This window comes from Mercenaria mercenaria, chromosome 14, assembly GCF_021730395.1.
Source record: "Mercenaria mercenaria strain notata chromosome 14, MADL_Memer_1, whole genome shotgun sequence".
NCBI lineage: Eukaryota > Metazoa > Mollusca > Bivalvia > Venerida > Veneridae > Mercenaria > Mercenaria mercenaria.
Window position 1 is genome coordinate 61,635,358 of NC_069374.1, and position 17,207 is coordinate 61,652,564.

The 17,207-nt window shown below is 32.9% G+C and overlaps 2 protein-coding genes across 3 annotated transcripts in view; one reads left to right on the forward strand and one right to left on the reverse strand.

Annotated features, from left to right (window-relative positions):
• The first annotated feature begins 286 nt into the window (after positions 1 to 286).
• LOC128548534 (uncharacterized) overlaps positions 287 to 17,207 on the forward strand; it is a 94,620-nt gene continuing 77,699 nt past the window's right edge. Inside the window, exon 1 of one of the 2 annotated variants that reach the window (XM_053523658.1) lies at positions 287 to 390. The gene's annotated coding sequence lies outside the window, so the exon portion shown is untranslated. Of the gene's footprint in view, positions 391 to 12,662; positions 12,847 to 17,207 lie in introns of those variants that run through there. The other variant, XM_053523657.1, reaches the window with a different exon arrangement.
• On the reverse strand, positions 3,044 to 6,064 carry LOC123536945 (uncharacterized). Its single transcript, XM_053523660.1, has 3 exons — positions 5,362 to 6,064; positions 4,698 to 4,844; positions 3,044 to 4,155 (listed from the first exon to the last, which is right to left on the reverse strand). Exons 1-3 carry the CDS (start codon positions 5,462 to 5,464, stop codon positions 3,425 to 3,427), a joined length of 981 nt encoding a protein of 326 aa, XP_053379635.1. The 5' UTR covers positions 5,465 to 6,064; the 3' UTR covers positions 3,044 to 3,424.

Genomic DNA, 17,207 nt, shown 5'->3' on the forward strand with positions numbered 1-17,207 from the left:
TCATTAACTGGTACACTTCATTTATCAAGCTAATATACATTACTGTTGGATAATCATAATGTTTAAATTTGCAAATAATATGCAAACTAAGTATACCAGGCAGGTTCATTTTAAATATACAGAGAAATTTTGCAGACTTTTTATATTTTCTCCGACATCACGTGATAAATTCTCTATATGATCAATAGAGGTATAATTTGAATAGACTGAATAGACACATTAATTCTATAAATAAGTACAAAGAATAAGATACTTGATAGCTACATAAATTATCCTTGCTCAAGGACAATATATTACGTCGATTGCAGTTTTCAATCTGAAAAACAAATTACCTGTGTTAAAGTAAAATGAGTGTGTAATATTAAAAATGGATGGGAGGAGTTCTTTGCAGTAAGTAATATACTATTTGGTCGGAAAAATTCTTTGAAACTCTATTAAACGGAACTGCAATTATTTTTTAAATCAATTTATAGCAGTTTCGGTTGGGATTCTTTGACTGGGTGAACGGTTAAAAAAGTCATGAACAGTAGTAGTTATTTACGCATTGAAATCGAAAGTAGGATTTAGATTCGCAGCTAAGTCTGACAGCTGTGTTAGTTTTCCTCAGCAGTTTTTATTTGATATTTTTGTTGTTGTTGTTGTTTTCATCTTTTTTCGATAGATGTTGGGATAAAGAAAAATAATTAAGATTAAGCAACTCATCATATTTCAGTCTGTTTACTAACATCACTGCATTGCAATTGACAAGGCACTATGGAACGCCACAGCTGTCTTATTTCGAGGCATTTCAAGAGTGTGGTCTTAACCTATCAAAACAGTGTATTATTATGTTAAAACACTATGTTATTATGTCAAAGCATGGTGTTAACTTGACAAACCTTGTCTTGTTATGCTAACTAGTCCTGTTAACTAGTCCTGTTATTTTCTCAGAGTGTAGTGTTCACCTGTCAAAACATTGTGTTATCATGTTAAAAAGCTATGATATTATGTCATAATGAGATTTAAACTTGTCCAACTAGTGTCTTGATATGTCCAAAAGCTAGATGTTAATATGTAAATGTACAGATTTATCTTGTCTATAGAGCGTGATTTTATGTTGAAAAAGCTAGACAAGATCAAATGATACTTTAACAAGAAAACATAGCCTTGTGACATGATAAGACACGTTTTCACAAGGTTACACAACACTTTGACAAGACAACATAACTTCTTAACATAATAGCACGCTCGGTAGACGAGATCATAATTATGGTTTTTTGATATAATAACAGCATTTAATATGATAAGACACTGTTTAGTATATTACTTTGACAAGATAACATGCTTAATTAACATAACAAGACACTGTATGGACAAGTTAACTTCACACTTCGACATAATAATATAATGTATTAGCTTATTAAAACAATGTTTTGACAAGTCAAAATCACACTTTGACAAGGTAACATTTTTTAACATAATAGCATGCTTGGTAGACAAGATCACACGGTACTTTGACATGATAACATGACTTTTTAACATAATAACACGCTCTGTAGACAAGAACACATTTCACTTCGACATAATAACGTAGCACTGAACATAATAAGACACTGCTTCGACAAGTTAACTCCACATTTTGACATGATAACATTGCACTTTGACATTATAAAATACGCAATGTAGCAACTAAACGTAATAAGACACTGCTTTGACAAGTTAACAAAGCACTTTGACAATATAACAAAGCTTTATAGCATAATAACACGCTCGGTAGACCAAATCACACGGCACTTTAACAAGATAACATGAATTTTTAACAATATAACACGCTCTGTGGACAAGATCACACGATACGTTAACAGGATAGCATAGCCTTTTAACATAGTAACACGCTCAGGAAACAAGATCATACCTTGACATGAAAACATAGCCAATTAAAATAATAAGACACTAATTGATAAGTTAACATCACAATTTGACATGATAACATAGCTTTTTAACATAGTTAAAGGTTGTGTTAAGAAGTTAACACCATGTACTTACAAGATTACCTGGCTAGTTATTATAAAAGAACACTGTTTTGACAAGTTAACACCACAATTTTATATAATGACAAAACTTTTTAACCTTATAAAACACTGTTTTTACAAGTCAACATCACGTTCTGGCATGATAACATGAAATTTCCTGAGAAAAGACTGGCGCGGCGTTCCATAAGGCACGCTTTGAGAAAATTCTGGTATGAAATTTTGCGAATATTTATTTTTGGTCTTTGCTTTTATTCACATGTAATTCAAAAATCCAATACTTATTTACTTAACCAGTGTCGAAGTTCTTTTGTGGGTTGTTACAGATTCACACTGTCGTATGTAGGTATAGAATTACCTGTGTATGTCTGTCCGTCTGTCCCTCCATTTCAGAGTGCAAAGTGCTCAATGTGTGCTACTGTAATTTCTGTGTCGACAGTCGTCTGTAAACCAGCACACTACAAGTCAAAATACATATTGACGTTATTGTGGACTCTTTAGTGACCTACTTTGAAATATTACGTAATGTTTATTATGATACACATTCTGACCGTTTTATATACACATCGGGTAGAAATATAGCCTTTAGGGTGTGAATGAAGATTTTCTATGACTTGAACTAGTAACCCAGTTTCTACCCCAGATGACCCCAATTTAATTCCATTTAGATTTTGTAAAGTAAAAATTATGTCACAAAGAACTAATGTAAACATGACATCTGGAGTGTGAAGAAGGTTTTTCTATGATTCGACATTGTTACTTAGTCTTTAAAATATTACGTCTAGCTTCTATAATGACAACATTAATATAGATCAAACAGAATATCTAACATAGGGTGTTTTTCATTTTGATTTTTTGACCTACTTATTGATCCCAGATAACTCAGTTTCAAACTGGACTTACATTCTATAATATAATGTTATTAATCAATTGATTTCATATTGGCCTTGTTATTTGTCCGAGGGTGGTCGTATTGGCCCGAGGCCGAAGGCCGAGGGCCAATACGACTGCCAGAGGACAAATAACAAGGCCAATATGAAATCAATTGATTAATGATAATTTTATTATTCAACTTTACAATATTGGCTAAAAAAGAAGAATATCATTATACCTGTAACAATAATAATTTTATTTGTTTTTAACTAAGTGTAACAAGATATCAGTAGGAGACTAAAAAGTCTTCATTACATCAACTGAAACAATATTTAATACATCAACTGGAACAATATTTAATATATCAACTGGAACAATATTTAATTATCAACTGAAACAATATTTAATGTATCAACTGAAACAATGTTTAATGTTCTGTCTGAAAAAGTGAAACTATTGAAACTCTTTGCTTTGTCTATAGTCAATATCTGCAGTTTAAACTTTTTTCCAACTATTTACTCTTTTCTATAATCATAATGCCTTTATTTAGAATTACAATATTTATATATGTTCAATTTTTTCCAGAGTGTAAGATCATTGCTCCTGAGAATTTTCAGAAGAACAACACTGTTTCCTTTTACGGAGAAAATATTAATATTAAATGTTCCGCCAGATATGGTTGCACCACACATAAACGCATATGGATTTGAACTTCTCTTATTGCAGTAATTCATTTCATTGTTTATAGAATTCATTTGTACCTGGTCAGAAGAGAGATTTAACACTTCATTTGTTGTGGTTACTTCTTTACTAGGTTGTGGAAGCATTACATTTGAAATAATATCTGACGTTTCCTCTTGCTGATTCATGGATGGAACAGAATATTCATTAACGGTTTGAACATTTTTCCAACCGGCCAATTGAGCAACTTCAGTTGGTGGCCGGCCGGCCTGAATAAGTGTTGCTGCAAATGTTTTTCTAGTAGAGTGATTTACCTTCCTTCCTTCTATGTTGCCTCTTTCTGCCAGTACATTCATTATTTGTCCTAGTTTTGTTTTACCGACAGCTTGATGGGAGTACCAAATTTGCCCTGATGGGGATTTTAAAGGTTGAAGATAAAATCTGGAGTCTGGATTTAATAAATCTGATGGTCTATGACTGGTATATGTCTTGTACATTTTGACTGGACAATTTTCGTCTTCTGTCGCGAACGCTTTTGGGGTGACTTTTCTATATGCGCCTCTTTGACCACTTCTTGTCTTGGTTGAACGCTCTGTTAAAATAAGATAAGGAAATTATTACACAACTACTTATATGAAATTCCAGTCAAAATGCGATTACGCTTAAGTCAAATTTTGAGAAACAATTCTATGAAACTCATTTCTAATGTCATGTAATAAAACACATATTGAATGGTTTACTGGCCAAAAGTAACTATTTGCGAACCTTCAAAACTTGGGCAATAGTTTTGACTATTGACCGGCAAGAAATTCAATAAGTGTAAAATATTACACAACTTGTTATATAAATCACTTGTCCATAATTTGTGCTTTTCACAATCAATAGTTCATCGCTATATAGTGAAAACTTGAAAGAAAAATAAGAAAATTTATGTTTTTATTTATGTATGGAAGCACTAAATGAATGACTAGCCAGCCAATAGTCAAAACTGCTGGTTGATATCCTTTCAATGGCATATTTGATCATGGTAGCAGTTAAGTACTATCATTTAAAGTGGGAGTAATTACTTCATCTCTTCGAAACTTTTTTAATATACACTAAAAATCAATATGGAATTTTATAACAAGTAAATACCATTGAATTCTAGGTACTCTCTGCCACTACTGGTTACTTTTAGTTCAATGTCTCCCCAGAGCAGATTGGTATGGTCCTGACGCCCACGCAGACCGAAAAAGACACCATTGTTTATCCATACTGTATGAAGGAGACTCTCTGGTGTAGCTGTAACATAAACATATTTTTGAGACTGATTAAAATAACATTAGAATTCTTTAAAATCATGCATATGCTATGAATGACATTTTATAAAAATCATGCATATGCTATGAATGACATTTTATAAAAATCATGCATATGCTATGAATGACATTTTATAACATGCTTTGCAGTAAATAACTAAATATAAAACTTGATATACATTTAATTTTTCATAAATAATAGTATCATGTTTTATTTGGTCAAAATCATTAAATATACATAAATATTGTGAAGAAGATTGGTTTGCTTAAAATGTTTCATTCAAGAATTCTAATTTTTTTAGCGGAGAGCTAAATCAATCATGAAAACATTGCGTCTAGCCTATGATCACTCACTGAAAAATATTTTTAAACAAATGTCCTCTAATGCTATGTAATACCAATCATAACATAAGTTGATACTATAATTTAAATTTTAAAACAGTCCAGCCTCTATTCACTGAAATGACATATATTGTTACTTAAAAATATTGTTTACATACCACTTCCAAGAATGTTCTGCTTATGTAGCATTTCTATCTCCTCGGCGGTTAATGGATCAGCACGGAGATTTTTGTTTCCCTTCCCCTGTGATTTAAGACTCATTCTCTTCGACTCTAGGACACGATTAGAATGACTAAAACCCTCGTCTCCTTTGATGCTGAACTTGACCTTGTTCTCTTTCAAATGTCTGTCAAGGCTATTCTGAATCGCACTTATTGTGTCGGGCTCATACTCCGAGCCATCACGTTTACGTACAGCTGAAAAAAAGCATGAATGATAAATGTATAAAAGAATATTTCCATGTTTCCGTGTAGGATAAAATCATTTTTTATCTTTATTATAAAATGTGGTTCTCACAAGTAGAATTCTTTAATGTTTTAACAAGGTGTATGGCACATCTAACAGCTATTTCATCCAATAGCATACCCTGTATTAGTCTAAATAACGAGACCTTGGTTAGACCGACCAGTCAAAAAATATAACGATATTCCATTCTTGAGTACAATTATTTGGACTAACCATGTATCAATTATAAAATGAAAGGATGGTCCAATTCATCTGGCATGGTCGCACCAGAGGTGTAGTGCTACAAATGCTCTTTACATTTTTGTAGGTAAACTATATATGAGCCGCGCCATTAGAAAACCAACATAGTGCGTTTGGGACTAGCATGGATCCAGACCAGCCTACGCTGATCCATGCTGTTCGCTAACAATTTGTCCAATTGCAATAGGTTTTGAAAGCGAACAGCATGGATCCTGAACAGTCAGACTGCACGAATGCAAACGCACTATGTTCATGTCGCTAAATATTTTCAAATCACTTCTTGTTTTGTATGATGTGTTTTTATTTTTATTTTCTTCAATAAAAGTGTCCGTGTCACCATCTTCAACAGTCGCAAAACGCTGTTTGTTTACATCTGTCATTTGCACATCGCCATCGACGAGCTCGATTTCACGCTTACTTTCTAAAATGTCCAAGGCTTCCTGTTCTGCTAATGATTCTAGATCTAAAAGATCATCTGCTAACATCCGTAGAACTTCCTCGCCCTTACTTATCTCATCCATTTTTACGTTTTGTTCCTTTTTTTTTTTTTACTATCTTTTCAGTCGTCTGCTTAGCAGTCTCTCGTTAGAATTAAAGTTTGTGAAAAAAAAAAACGATTTAGGTTAGAGACCGCTAAATCATTAGGCGCGGTCATAGATGCACATCGAGAGCCAAAATTTTATGCGTTCGTTGAAAATTTTCCAACTATTGTTGATTGTTTGATTTACAAAATGGCGGCGTTTAAAAATCCAACGGAAGTAACTTCTCCGTATTGGCCCTCCTTTTTTAACCAATCAGAATGCTTGAATTCCATATTGGCCATGCTTTCTCGTATTGGCCCTGCTTTTCTCGTATTGGCCCAGTTATGCTTTGTATTAGCTCTACCTGTTTCATATCATGTGCGCAATTGATCTAATAAAGTGCGTAATATTGTAAAGTTGAATAATAAAGATAAACACTTTGACTGGGTTTCATATAGACATTTTTAGAAATTACCGTGTAAACAATGTCTTTTCCTATAAATTGACCTCGTGACCTAAATTGTGACCCTAAATAATCCGATTTTGTACTTGTCTTGCTTTTATAATATATAAAGACAAACATTTGACAAAGTTTTATCAGGCAGTAAATACGACTTCTACAATATAAACAACAATTTTCTGTTATTTGATCTAGTGACCTAGATTTATGAGTCCATGTTAACCAAAAGCAAACCACGACGGACAATGATCAAGGTATAGTCACAACACTCATTTTGGTAATTTTATCTACAAGCAAGCTAAAGACAAAACCATTGTTGCAAAACTTCTAACATTGAATAATAGTTCTGTAAAGAGTCATGACGGTAGGCCAAATACTTTTAATGCATATTATCTTTGACGGATGGGGACAAGTCTATATTCCCCAACGCATTCTCGAGGCATGTTAAGCCCAACCTTATCACCGTTACAGGCTTGGTTTCCTCAAATTAATATAATTAAAATATGTTGTGATGAGCCCCCTTCCCCACATCTCCTGGAAAATCAATATCTATCAATGGTCAAAGCTGTTCATACCACTCCTCACCTTCAAGTTAAATCCTTTAACGCCATATAAATGCAAAAGTCTTTAAAATACGACTTTATACTGAGGCAACATGTATGTACTTTATATTTGGCACGTGAAAGAACTAGGACACGCATCGACTTTATTTTGCACTATCCTCAAAAACCTTCCTTGTACCTTAAAGAAATAACTCTATCATCCCAGCAAACATTTCTTCTATAGATTGAACTGATAGGGGGCTAGATAGGTAATGATTCCCATTACATACTTAATTGAACCTTGTTTATCAGGCAATCCAGACATATTTATAGTCATGCATTGTTTATTTAGAGTACAAATGCATACTCACCTGTCCGATATAATGTGTATTTATTCGTCTTACATGTCCAGTACATTGCAAATGTGGCTTTGTTCTTTTTTCTTTTTTTTGAAATTGTTTACGTTGATTCGTTCGAACTCTGCTAGAATTTTGATTTTTGTTCAACGTCTTTAAAAAAGTCATTGGCGTGCAAATCATTCAGGTAAATAGCATGAGGAAAGTAGTGTATCGTTTTATATAAAGTCTCATCAGTTCTCTAGGTGAATTATAAAAGATGGTTTAATTTATTTTGTCAGCCAGTTTAACACATAGTAGTCCAGAGATAGAACCCATTTTATCGCTCAAGATATAAAGACATAAGCTCATCGCATTGTTATATATACCATATATTGATAGGCATAAACAGACTTAAGTGACTTGATTTATTCAGTGACAATCTATATACTCAATACGGTAAATACCTGTTGTTTGTTAAATTAGTTAGAGTAATTGAATGTTAAGGACATTATTACATTAAACGTCAGTAGCTTGAGACTTACATGCTCTTTTAACTAGTATATAGTTTATTTGTTTGCGCAGTTTGTTAAGACATTTCGCGTTAGTAGGGTAAACATCAATAAACTGATTGAGTATTGTACTATATAATTGACCTGTCAAAACATGTTCCCGGAATTCGTGTTAATCTTATATAGGCTCAAACAGAATATAATGAAAGCTGGGTCCATGTTTTGACAGGTCAATTAAATTGGACAATAGTCTTGGTCAACACAATTTTGCCTATGTGTTAACTGTAAAGGGCACGCTAACTATCAAGAAAAGCAAATTGCCAATCATATACTTTTGACAGGATAATGAACCGGTCCACGGACATAAACTTTTTTTAAATTATCGTTATATTTTCCGAATTATGAAATTTAATTGAAATTGCTTTCTAGTGAGACATTGAAAATCGCATACCCTGCATGTGATAATATCTAGCTTGTTTTGCAGCCGACTATTCAATAATCTCTACCGTAAATAAATATACCTCGTTAACTATTCAAAAACGCTTTATGACAGTTTGATCAGCTCAAAACGTTTGTATTTTATTGATCGTGCATATTGTATTAAACCACTTGATATCTCGAGTGAATGCAAGGTTGAGAACTAGGAACATGAATTGAGTTGTAGTCTTAGTTACGTAAATGTAAACATATATGGGTAGTGATGGCTAAATAACTTAAAATTGGATATACGTTTTAAGTGTACAGTTTAAAGTTTAACGCGACGAAATGATCAAATAAGCAAACAATGTACGTACTCAGATACAGTTTGAATACAGGAAGCAAATTTCAGCATATGGAAAACCGTAAGTACATCGCTAAGGAAGAATAACATTTACAGCTCGTCTGACAAACCGTCTACAGTATATGGATATAAAATCAATAGTTTAATCATTCTATCAAAACAGATATTGTAAAAGGTGTACTAACACGGAAAAACTTTGGTTACGATTCTAAATGATTAGGCTGAATGCATAAATTAACACATGAATCCAAATTGTAAAAATTCGTTCCCTCCATTCTTGTGGTAAAGAGAGCAAACCCAACGATGTTATAAATTGTTAAACATATTTATTTCAATTTATTTCTCATTCATATAGAAACTCGAGGCTATAAGACAATAGCAACAAAAGAAACTATCCTAGACCACAAATAAATACAACAATTGCTGTACATTCACGTTTATTTCTTAAGATCAATACATTGATTAATGTACTTAAATATATTTGACCATTTTGCTGCAAAGCGACTATAAATTAAGCAATATCTTGGCCCATATGGATCATACTTTGCGTGAACAAGTTCAGACTAAACAAGTCAAAAGCGATTTTATTATATATCTATATCAACTCTGTAAAAAATCGGCTTGTATTTCACAATCAAATATGAACAGACAGACAAAAATTCCGTATTGTACCTTTTAAATTCCGTATTGTACCTTCCGTATTGTACATGTATGCTACAGGACTATTTTCATAAATATACATGACCCGACACATTTCTATAAACTATAAATAGCGCACATAAAAAACTTCACTAAGTTCCATTTAATATCGATAAACATTAAAGGTTTCGTTCAAGAACAAAACAAGAATCAAAATGGTAAAGGTATATAATTAAAGGGTCATTATAACAGTAGCTAGATCTGGGACTATGTATTCGGCTCTGGTGGATTTTGCAAGGTCGGATCACACTCGGCGCTTGCGCGCCTCGTGAGATCCGATCTAGCAAAGTCCACTCGAACCGAATACTGCATCCCAGATCAATCTACTGTTATAATATCCCTATTATATATATATAATTGTTTAAAGAAAATCTTTAATGTCTACTAATACGAAATAAAACCATAACCCAAAACCATTTATATAAAGTCAAATATTATCAATTACAGCGTTTCTCTCACTTGTTTAAAATATTTGAACATATATCATCTTAAGTAACAAACGCAAAAGCCAGGAAAACCATAAACAATTCAGAGTTAGATATTACATGTTCAACGAATTTACTTTTGAAACAATACATAGGTAATGTTTTTCTTTTCAACTATTTTTAAGAATACACCAGCATGATCATGATCTCATTCGTGTATCGTATTTCAAGATAATCTAAGTATGATGGTATACACACTTACAATTGCTTAAAATTTTCAGGTTCTTAAAAAGGTATAAATATGGGTCTTTAAAGCATACGTAAAAGATCAAATTTCATGTATGTGTAGGCATCTTTCATATATCTCATAAATCCTTTTTTCCATCTGGCTCTTTTGTGTGTGTGTGTGTGTGTGTGTGTGTGTGTGTGTGTGTGTGTGCTTTTAATGTATTTACTGGCAATGGGATTCGGGGTTTATCTCAGTCTTTCTCCTTTTCAGACAATCAAGATAAAATTTCTTTGCTCTTCATCTCTATTATTTCTTTTAAAGTTCTGCACTGTTGATATAATTGGTGACAATAAAAGAATATGAAATGTTGATGTACTGATTCTTTTGTAAACATGCGAGTTTTACTTCCATTGCTAAGCTTTAGAATAAATCAACAGATTTTCATAAGATACGTTATGATTTTTGTAAGATATGTTATTTAAATGGCCTTCTTCAGCACACTCAATAGAGGAAAACACGTCTTATTAGATAATGTTTTGTATAGATCTACACTGGAAAAGTTTATTGACCTACATTTTCGAAATTATAGATAACATACATAAATACTGTGTAAATCTTTTATAATGTACGTTATAATGCGTAAGATACGTTACATAACTGACGACAGTTTTCAGTTTCCTAACCGACTGCCTTTGGCTAAATAAACCTTCAAAGTTATTTCCACATCAAACCTAAATGTATAACCTGTAATGATATTGCCAAATGTCTTGTCCAATAGAACACATATTTAATATCAATAAAATATGTAAAAAGATCATTTGACAGCACAGAATGCAACCAAGAAGAATAATAGCAGACTCGGTTTGATTGAATCTGTTCATGAGAGGTAATGAAATGTGCAACACCTCTCACGCCCCCTAGCACCGGCTTAAGCGGAACTCTATTACACATATGTTGAATGGACTCAATGATCCCAAAGGACCAGAAAATATAACAACACTGAATCCAAATACAGGGAGACTTTTTACAGCCGCCACACGGCACTTAAAGATTGCTGTTGTGATAGTTAACTCACCTTTTCTAAGATATACATCTTTCATATTTCTGATGCTCCTAATCAGTAAGCATTATGTGTAGAAAACATGTTCACGGTGTATTTTGCTTCCACCAGATGTTGTCAAAATACCAAATTGCGCAAACATCGATTTCCGTGATTTGTCGTTGTGAATTAATCAGTTATTTTATCAGCATAACGTATCTTATTTTAACGTATCTTGCTTGCATTTTATGAAATCGAACCTCACATAAAATGTTCATCTTTTATGCTACTATTTCTTTATATACATAAAGAAGTCATAGCTTGCTTATCAATAGTATGTGGTCACCATTTCCAAAGGATATTTTCATTTTCTTGCAAATTCTGTATAACGTTTCTAATGTTTTTTATATAAGATTTCAAGTCGCGGTTTATCAACTTGCTTCAGTCTAAAAAGTATTTGTGATACTGCAAAATAACTTGCAAACTGTGTACAGCTATGCTGTGTGTTCCATTTAAAATTAATGTGAGGTTCATTAAAAACTAAATCATTGGTTATTTTTTAGGTAAATTCTCTCTATATCGTATCTAACTTGAAAATCTGGACAAAGGAGTAGTAAAAAAGGCAAAAAGATATCACTCAATGGAGTATGATTTAAGATTAGTTCTCTTAGTTCAGGCTTTGTGCGCAAGTGTATAGTACGCACTGTCTTTGCAAAGTAGCTTGCATTATACACACCTATGCTAGTGACAGTCGGAAATGGTCAAAACTGGGCTATATATGTTGATGCTTTTGATGAATGACGAAGCATATCGCATAAAAAGTGATGTCCAGGTGTCACCTCATTATTGTACTATTTTATATATACATGTATTTAGTAAAAAAAAAGTGCGATTTAAATATATGCACAAGTACATTGTATTCAGGCAGGTTTATTTAAAATAAACAGTAAAGTTTATATTTTCTTCGACACCACCTAATAAATTTAAATTCATAAAACCTAATATTCTCTATATAGTCAGTAGGGGTATGATTTGAATAGACTGAATAGACACATTGATTTTTGCATGCTATAAATAAGTACTGTGAATAAAAAATTTGACAGCTAGATAAACTGTTCTTGCTCAAGGACTATATATTACGTCGTTTACAGTTGACAGTTCTCCATTTGGACAAATATTACCTGTGTAAAAATAAAATGAGTGTGAGACATAATTGGTAGGATTTCTTTGCAGTAAATAATATACTATCTGGTAACTTGTAAGTAATATATGCAATACAGAAAGAACAAATATGTCGGACGAATTCTTTGTTATTGGAATAAACCAAAACTGCATTCAGATTGAAAGTCATCAATAGCAGTTTCGGTGGTATGGATTGCTTTGACGGAGAGAAAGGTAAAATGACATGAAAGAATAGTAGTTATTTACGTACTGAAATCGTAAGTAGAATATAGAATTGATTTCATAAAGCTCATTCAAAGGCCACGTCTGTCAGTTATGTCAGTGTTCTTCAGCGTTTTTTTGTTTTTGTTTGTTTTGTTTTTGTTTTTTTTTGTTTGTTTTGTTTTATTTTATATTTTCTTTTTGGTTGAAGTTTGCATTTTTCTTATCTTTTTTATACTTTTATAAATGTACATATTACTAACATCATTGCATTGTTATTGACGCGACACTATGAAACGCGGCAGCTGCCTTATGTCCGCACATTTTATGTTACCATGCCAGAAATTTATGTGGTCCTAACTTGTCCAAACGTGTATTATTATGTTAAAACACTATGCTATTATGATAAATGATGGTGTTAACTTGTCAAAACAGTGTCTTATTATGATAACTAGTGATGTTATCTTCTCAGAATGTAGTGTCAAAACAGTGTCTTAATATATCAAAATACTATAATTACATGTCATAGTGAGATGTTAGCTTGTCAAAATAGTGTCTTATTATGTCAAAAAGCTACGTTACGGCCGTCTTCTGTATTTTAGATAAATTACATCTCTTTTAGGGATTATTTAAAAAAAAACGGTTGCAAAATACCTTCTGATCGGCAATCGTCTGATGCTTTCACAGGAAGAAAATGGAACAAATAATTGAGGCAAAAGGTTCTCAACATTGATAGCCACATTATAGTGTAGTGTATGCGGATTTCGAACCCGTTGAAATGCTAACCGTGTGCGAACCTTATATATACATGTAATAGGAGTTGAAACATTCTTTATTGAGGATGTGGATGCACCGTATTGTGTAGGTAACCGGCTATTCTGGCTTAGGAGAAGGTGCAGCATTCTCAGAGTTATGTGCATACACTGCACTCCGTTGCGGATTAATGTTTGTAAGGGTTTAAATGTCAAAGCACAGTGTAATCTTGCCGAGAAAGCATGACAATGTTTGCTCGGTACACAGGTTCACACGGTACTTTGACATGATAGCATGACTTTTCAACATAATAACACGCTCTGTACTCAGGATCACATGGTACTTCGACATAATACTTGCTTTGTAGACAATATCACACGATAGATAACAAGATAGCATAGCTTTTAACATACTAACACACACTGCAAAAAGATCATACTTTGACATGATAATATGATCAGTTAACATAAAAAGATACTAAGACAAGTTAACACCACAACTTGACATTATAACATTATGTAGCTTTTCAACATGAGAAAAGGCTGTGTCAACAAGTTTACACCACGCTTTGACAAGATAATTTGGCTAGTTAATATAATAGAACACTGTTTCGACAAGTAAACACCATACATTTACAAAATAACAAAACGTTTTTTACATAAAACACCGTTTAGACAAGTTTATATCAGGTTCTGAGATGAAAACATGAAATTTCCCGACATAAGACAGGTGCGGCATTTCATAAGGCACAATTTGAGATAACTCTGGTATGAAATGGCAAATATTTATTTTTCATCTTTGCTTTTATTTACATGTAATTCAAGAATCCAGTACTTCTTAGCTCCACTATTCGGAGAACAAGGTGGCTATACTACTCGCCCCGGCGTCGCCGTCGGCGTGACCCTTCTTGGTTAAAGTTTTTTGGCAACCTTTGTTTTTCTGTCATATCTTTGTTACTATTGCTTATATCTTACTGTAACTTTAAAAAAACATTGTCCAGCATACAATCAAAGTATGTATAGGGACTGGGCCCATTATACTCAAGGTAAAGGTCACTAAGGTCTTCACATAAACATTGTCCAGTATACAAACAATGTATGTGTAGGGGCTGAGCCCATTATACCCAAGGTCAAGGTCACCAAGCTGTTATACTTAGGTTAATTTTAAGGTTAAAGTTTTTCGGCAAACTTTGTTTTTCTGTCATATCTTTTTTACTTTTGCTTATATCTTACTGTAACTTCACATAAACATTGTCCAGTATACAAACAAAGTATGGGCAGGGGCTGGGTCCATCAAGATCACCAAGGAGTAATAGTTGGAATTAGTTTCATGTTAGATTTTTTAAAGCTTCGTTTATAGGCATATCTTTGGTATTTTTAAAGACAATGACTTAAAAGTATTCGTTAATAATCATCTGCATGTGTGGCTGCATACCCGATAACTCTAATTGTGTTTTTGACAGAATTATGCCCCTTTTATACTTAAACATTTTTGCAATCTTCGTTTTCTGGAATGTAAGATAAAGACTTGAAACTTAAAATGCATCTTTATCATCATCATCTGCATGTGTGGTAACAATCCCCATAACTCTGATTTGTATTTTTGACCGAATTATGCCCCTTTTATACTTAAGGTTTTTACAAACTTCATTTTCTGGACATAACTTTGGTACTATATAGGATAATGACTTGAAACTCAAAATATATCTTTATCATCATCAGCTGCATGTGTTGTAACAATCCTAATGACTCGAATTTGTGTATTTGATGGAATTATGCACCTTGGTGTATCTTCCTTTAAAAGTAGAGGTCTCTTGTTCAGACATACATATTACTGTCAATTCCCCGAATAGTGGAGCACGCTGTCTTACGGACATCTCTTGTTTAATTAACTATTGTCCATGTTCTTTTGTGGGTTGTTACAGCCTCACTGTATTGTGCGGAGATATAGATTTGTCCGTGTTCATCTGTCCGTCAGTACGTTTGAGAGTGCAAAGCGCTCAATGTGGGCTACTGTCATTTCCTTGTCTTCCATCGAGTTACCTGGTCTTAACCTCAGCTATTCAAGTTTAAAACTTCACATGTAGATTCTTAAAAGACAAACATGATTAACATAGATCAAACAGAATATGTTACATATGTTGCTTTACATTTTGATCTTTTATTGATCCCAGATAACCCAGTTTAAACTCCACTTATTTTATAAAGCTAAACAGTTTGCCTGGGTTTCATATGGATTTTTCAGAAAATATCGTGTAAACATTTTTTTTACTATAAATTTACATCCTGACCTGAAATATGACCCTAGATACTCTGATTTTGTATTAGTGTTACTTTTATAAAGACAGACATTTGACGAAGTTTCGTGTAGATCAGATAGTAAATATGACATTTACAATGTAAATAATAATGTCTTGTTATTGGACCAAGTGACCTAGATTTATGAAACCATGTTAACCAAAAGCAAACTACGAGAGGCGTTGATCAAAGTGTAATCACAAAAAAAAAACTCACCTTGGTCCTTTTATGTACAGGCGAGCTAAAAACAAAACCATTTGTGCAAAACTTCTAACATTGAATAATAGTTCTATAAAGAGTCATGACTGTAGGTCAGACACTTTTCACTCATATTTTCTCAGACGGACAGAGACAAATTTATATTTCCCACCGCAAAGTCGGGGCATGATAAGCCAGACCCAGACCTTACCTTCGTTACAGGCGTGCTTTCCTCAAATTGGTATGATTAAAATATGTTGTGATATGCTCTCCCCAACCCCCACCCCACACCTCTTGAAAAATCAATATATATGAATTGTCTAAGCTGTTCATACCACTCCTCACCTTCAAGTTAAATCCTTTTACGCTATATAAATACCAAGAGTCTTTAAATTACGACCTTATACAGAGGGAACATGTACATACCTTGTAGAATTTCAATTTTTATTCAACGTCTTTTAAAACTCATTGATATGCGAACTATTCAGGCAAATAGCATGAGGAAAATTAGTGTATTTGTTTTTATAAAATAATGTCTCACCTGTTCTTTTCAGAGCGTTCAATTTATTTTGTCAGCCTGTTTAAGACTTAGTAACCCAGGGATAGAAACCATGTTATCGCTCAAGATATAAAGGCATAAGCAAATCACATGGTGATATATCCCATATTTTGACAGACACGGAATGACTTAAAAATATTTTATTCAGTCACAATCTATATACTTAATACAGTAAAATACTTGTTGTTTGTTGAATTAGTTGAAAATCAAGGACATTGTTACATTAAACGTCACTAACATGAGATGTGCATACTGTTTTAATTAGTATAACACAGTTTATTTGTTTGTAAAGACATTTCGTGTTAGGTTGGTAAAAATCGTTTACGTCATTCAGTAAACTAGTTGAGTACTCCTAGTCAACAAAATTTTAAGCCTATGTGTTAAATGTGAAGGACATGCTAATTTTCAAGAAAAAAGCAGTCATACTTTTAACAGGATAATGAAACGGTCTATGGTCTTTATTTTGTTGAATTATCATTCATATTTTCCGAATTAGGAAATTTAATTGAAATTACTTTCTAACAAGATATTAAAAATGACATACCATGCACGCGATAATATCTAGC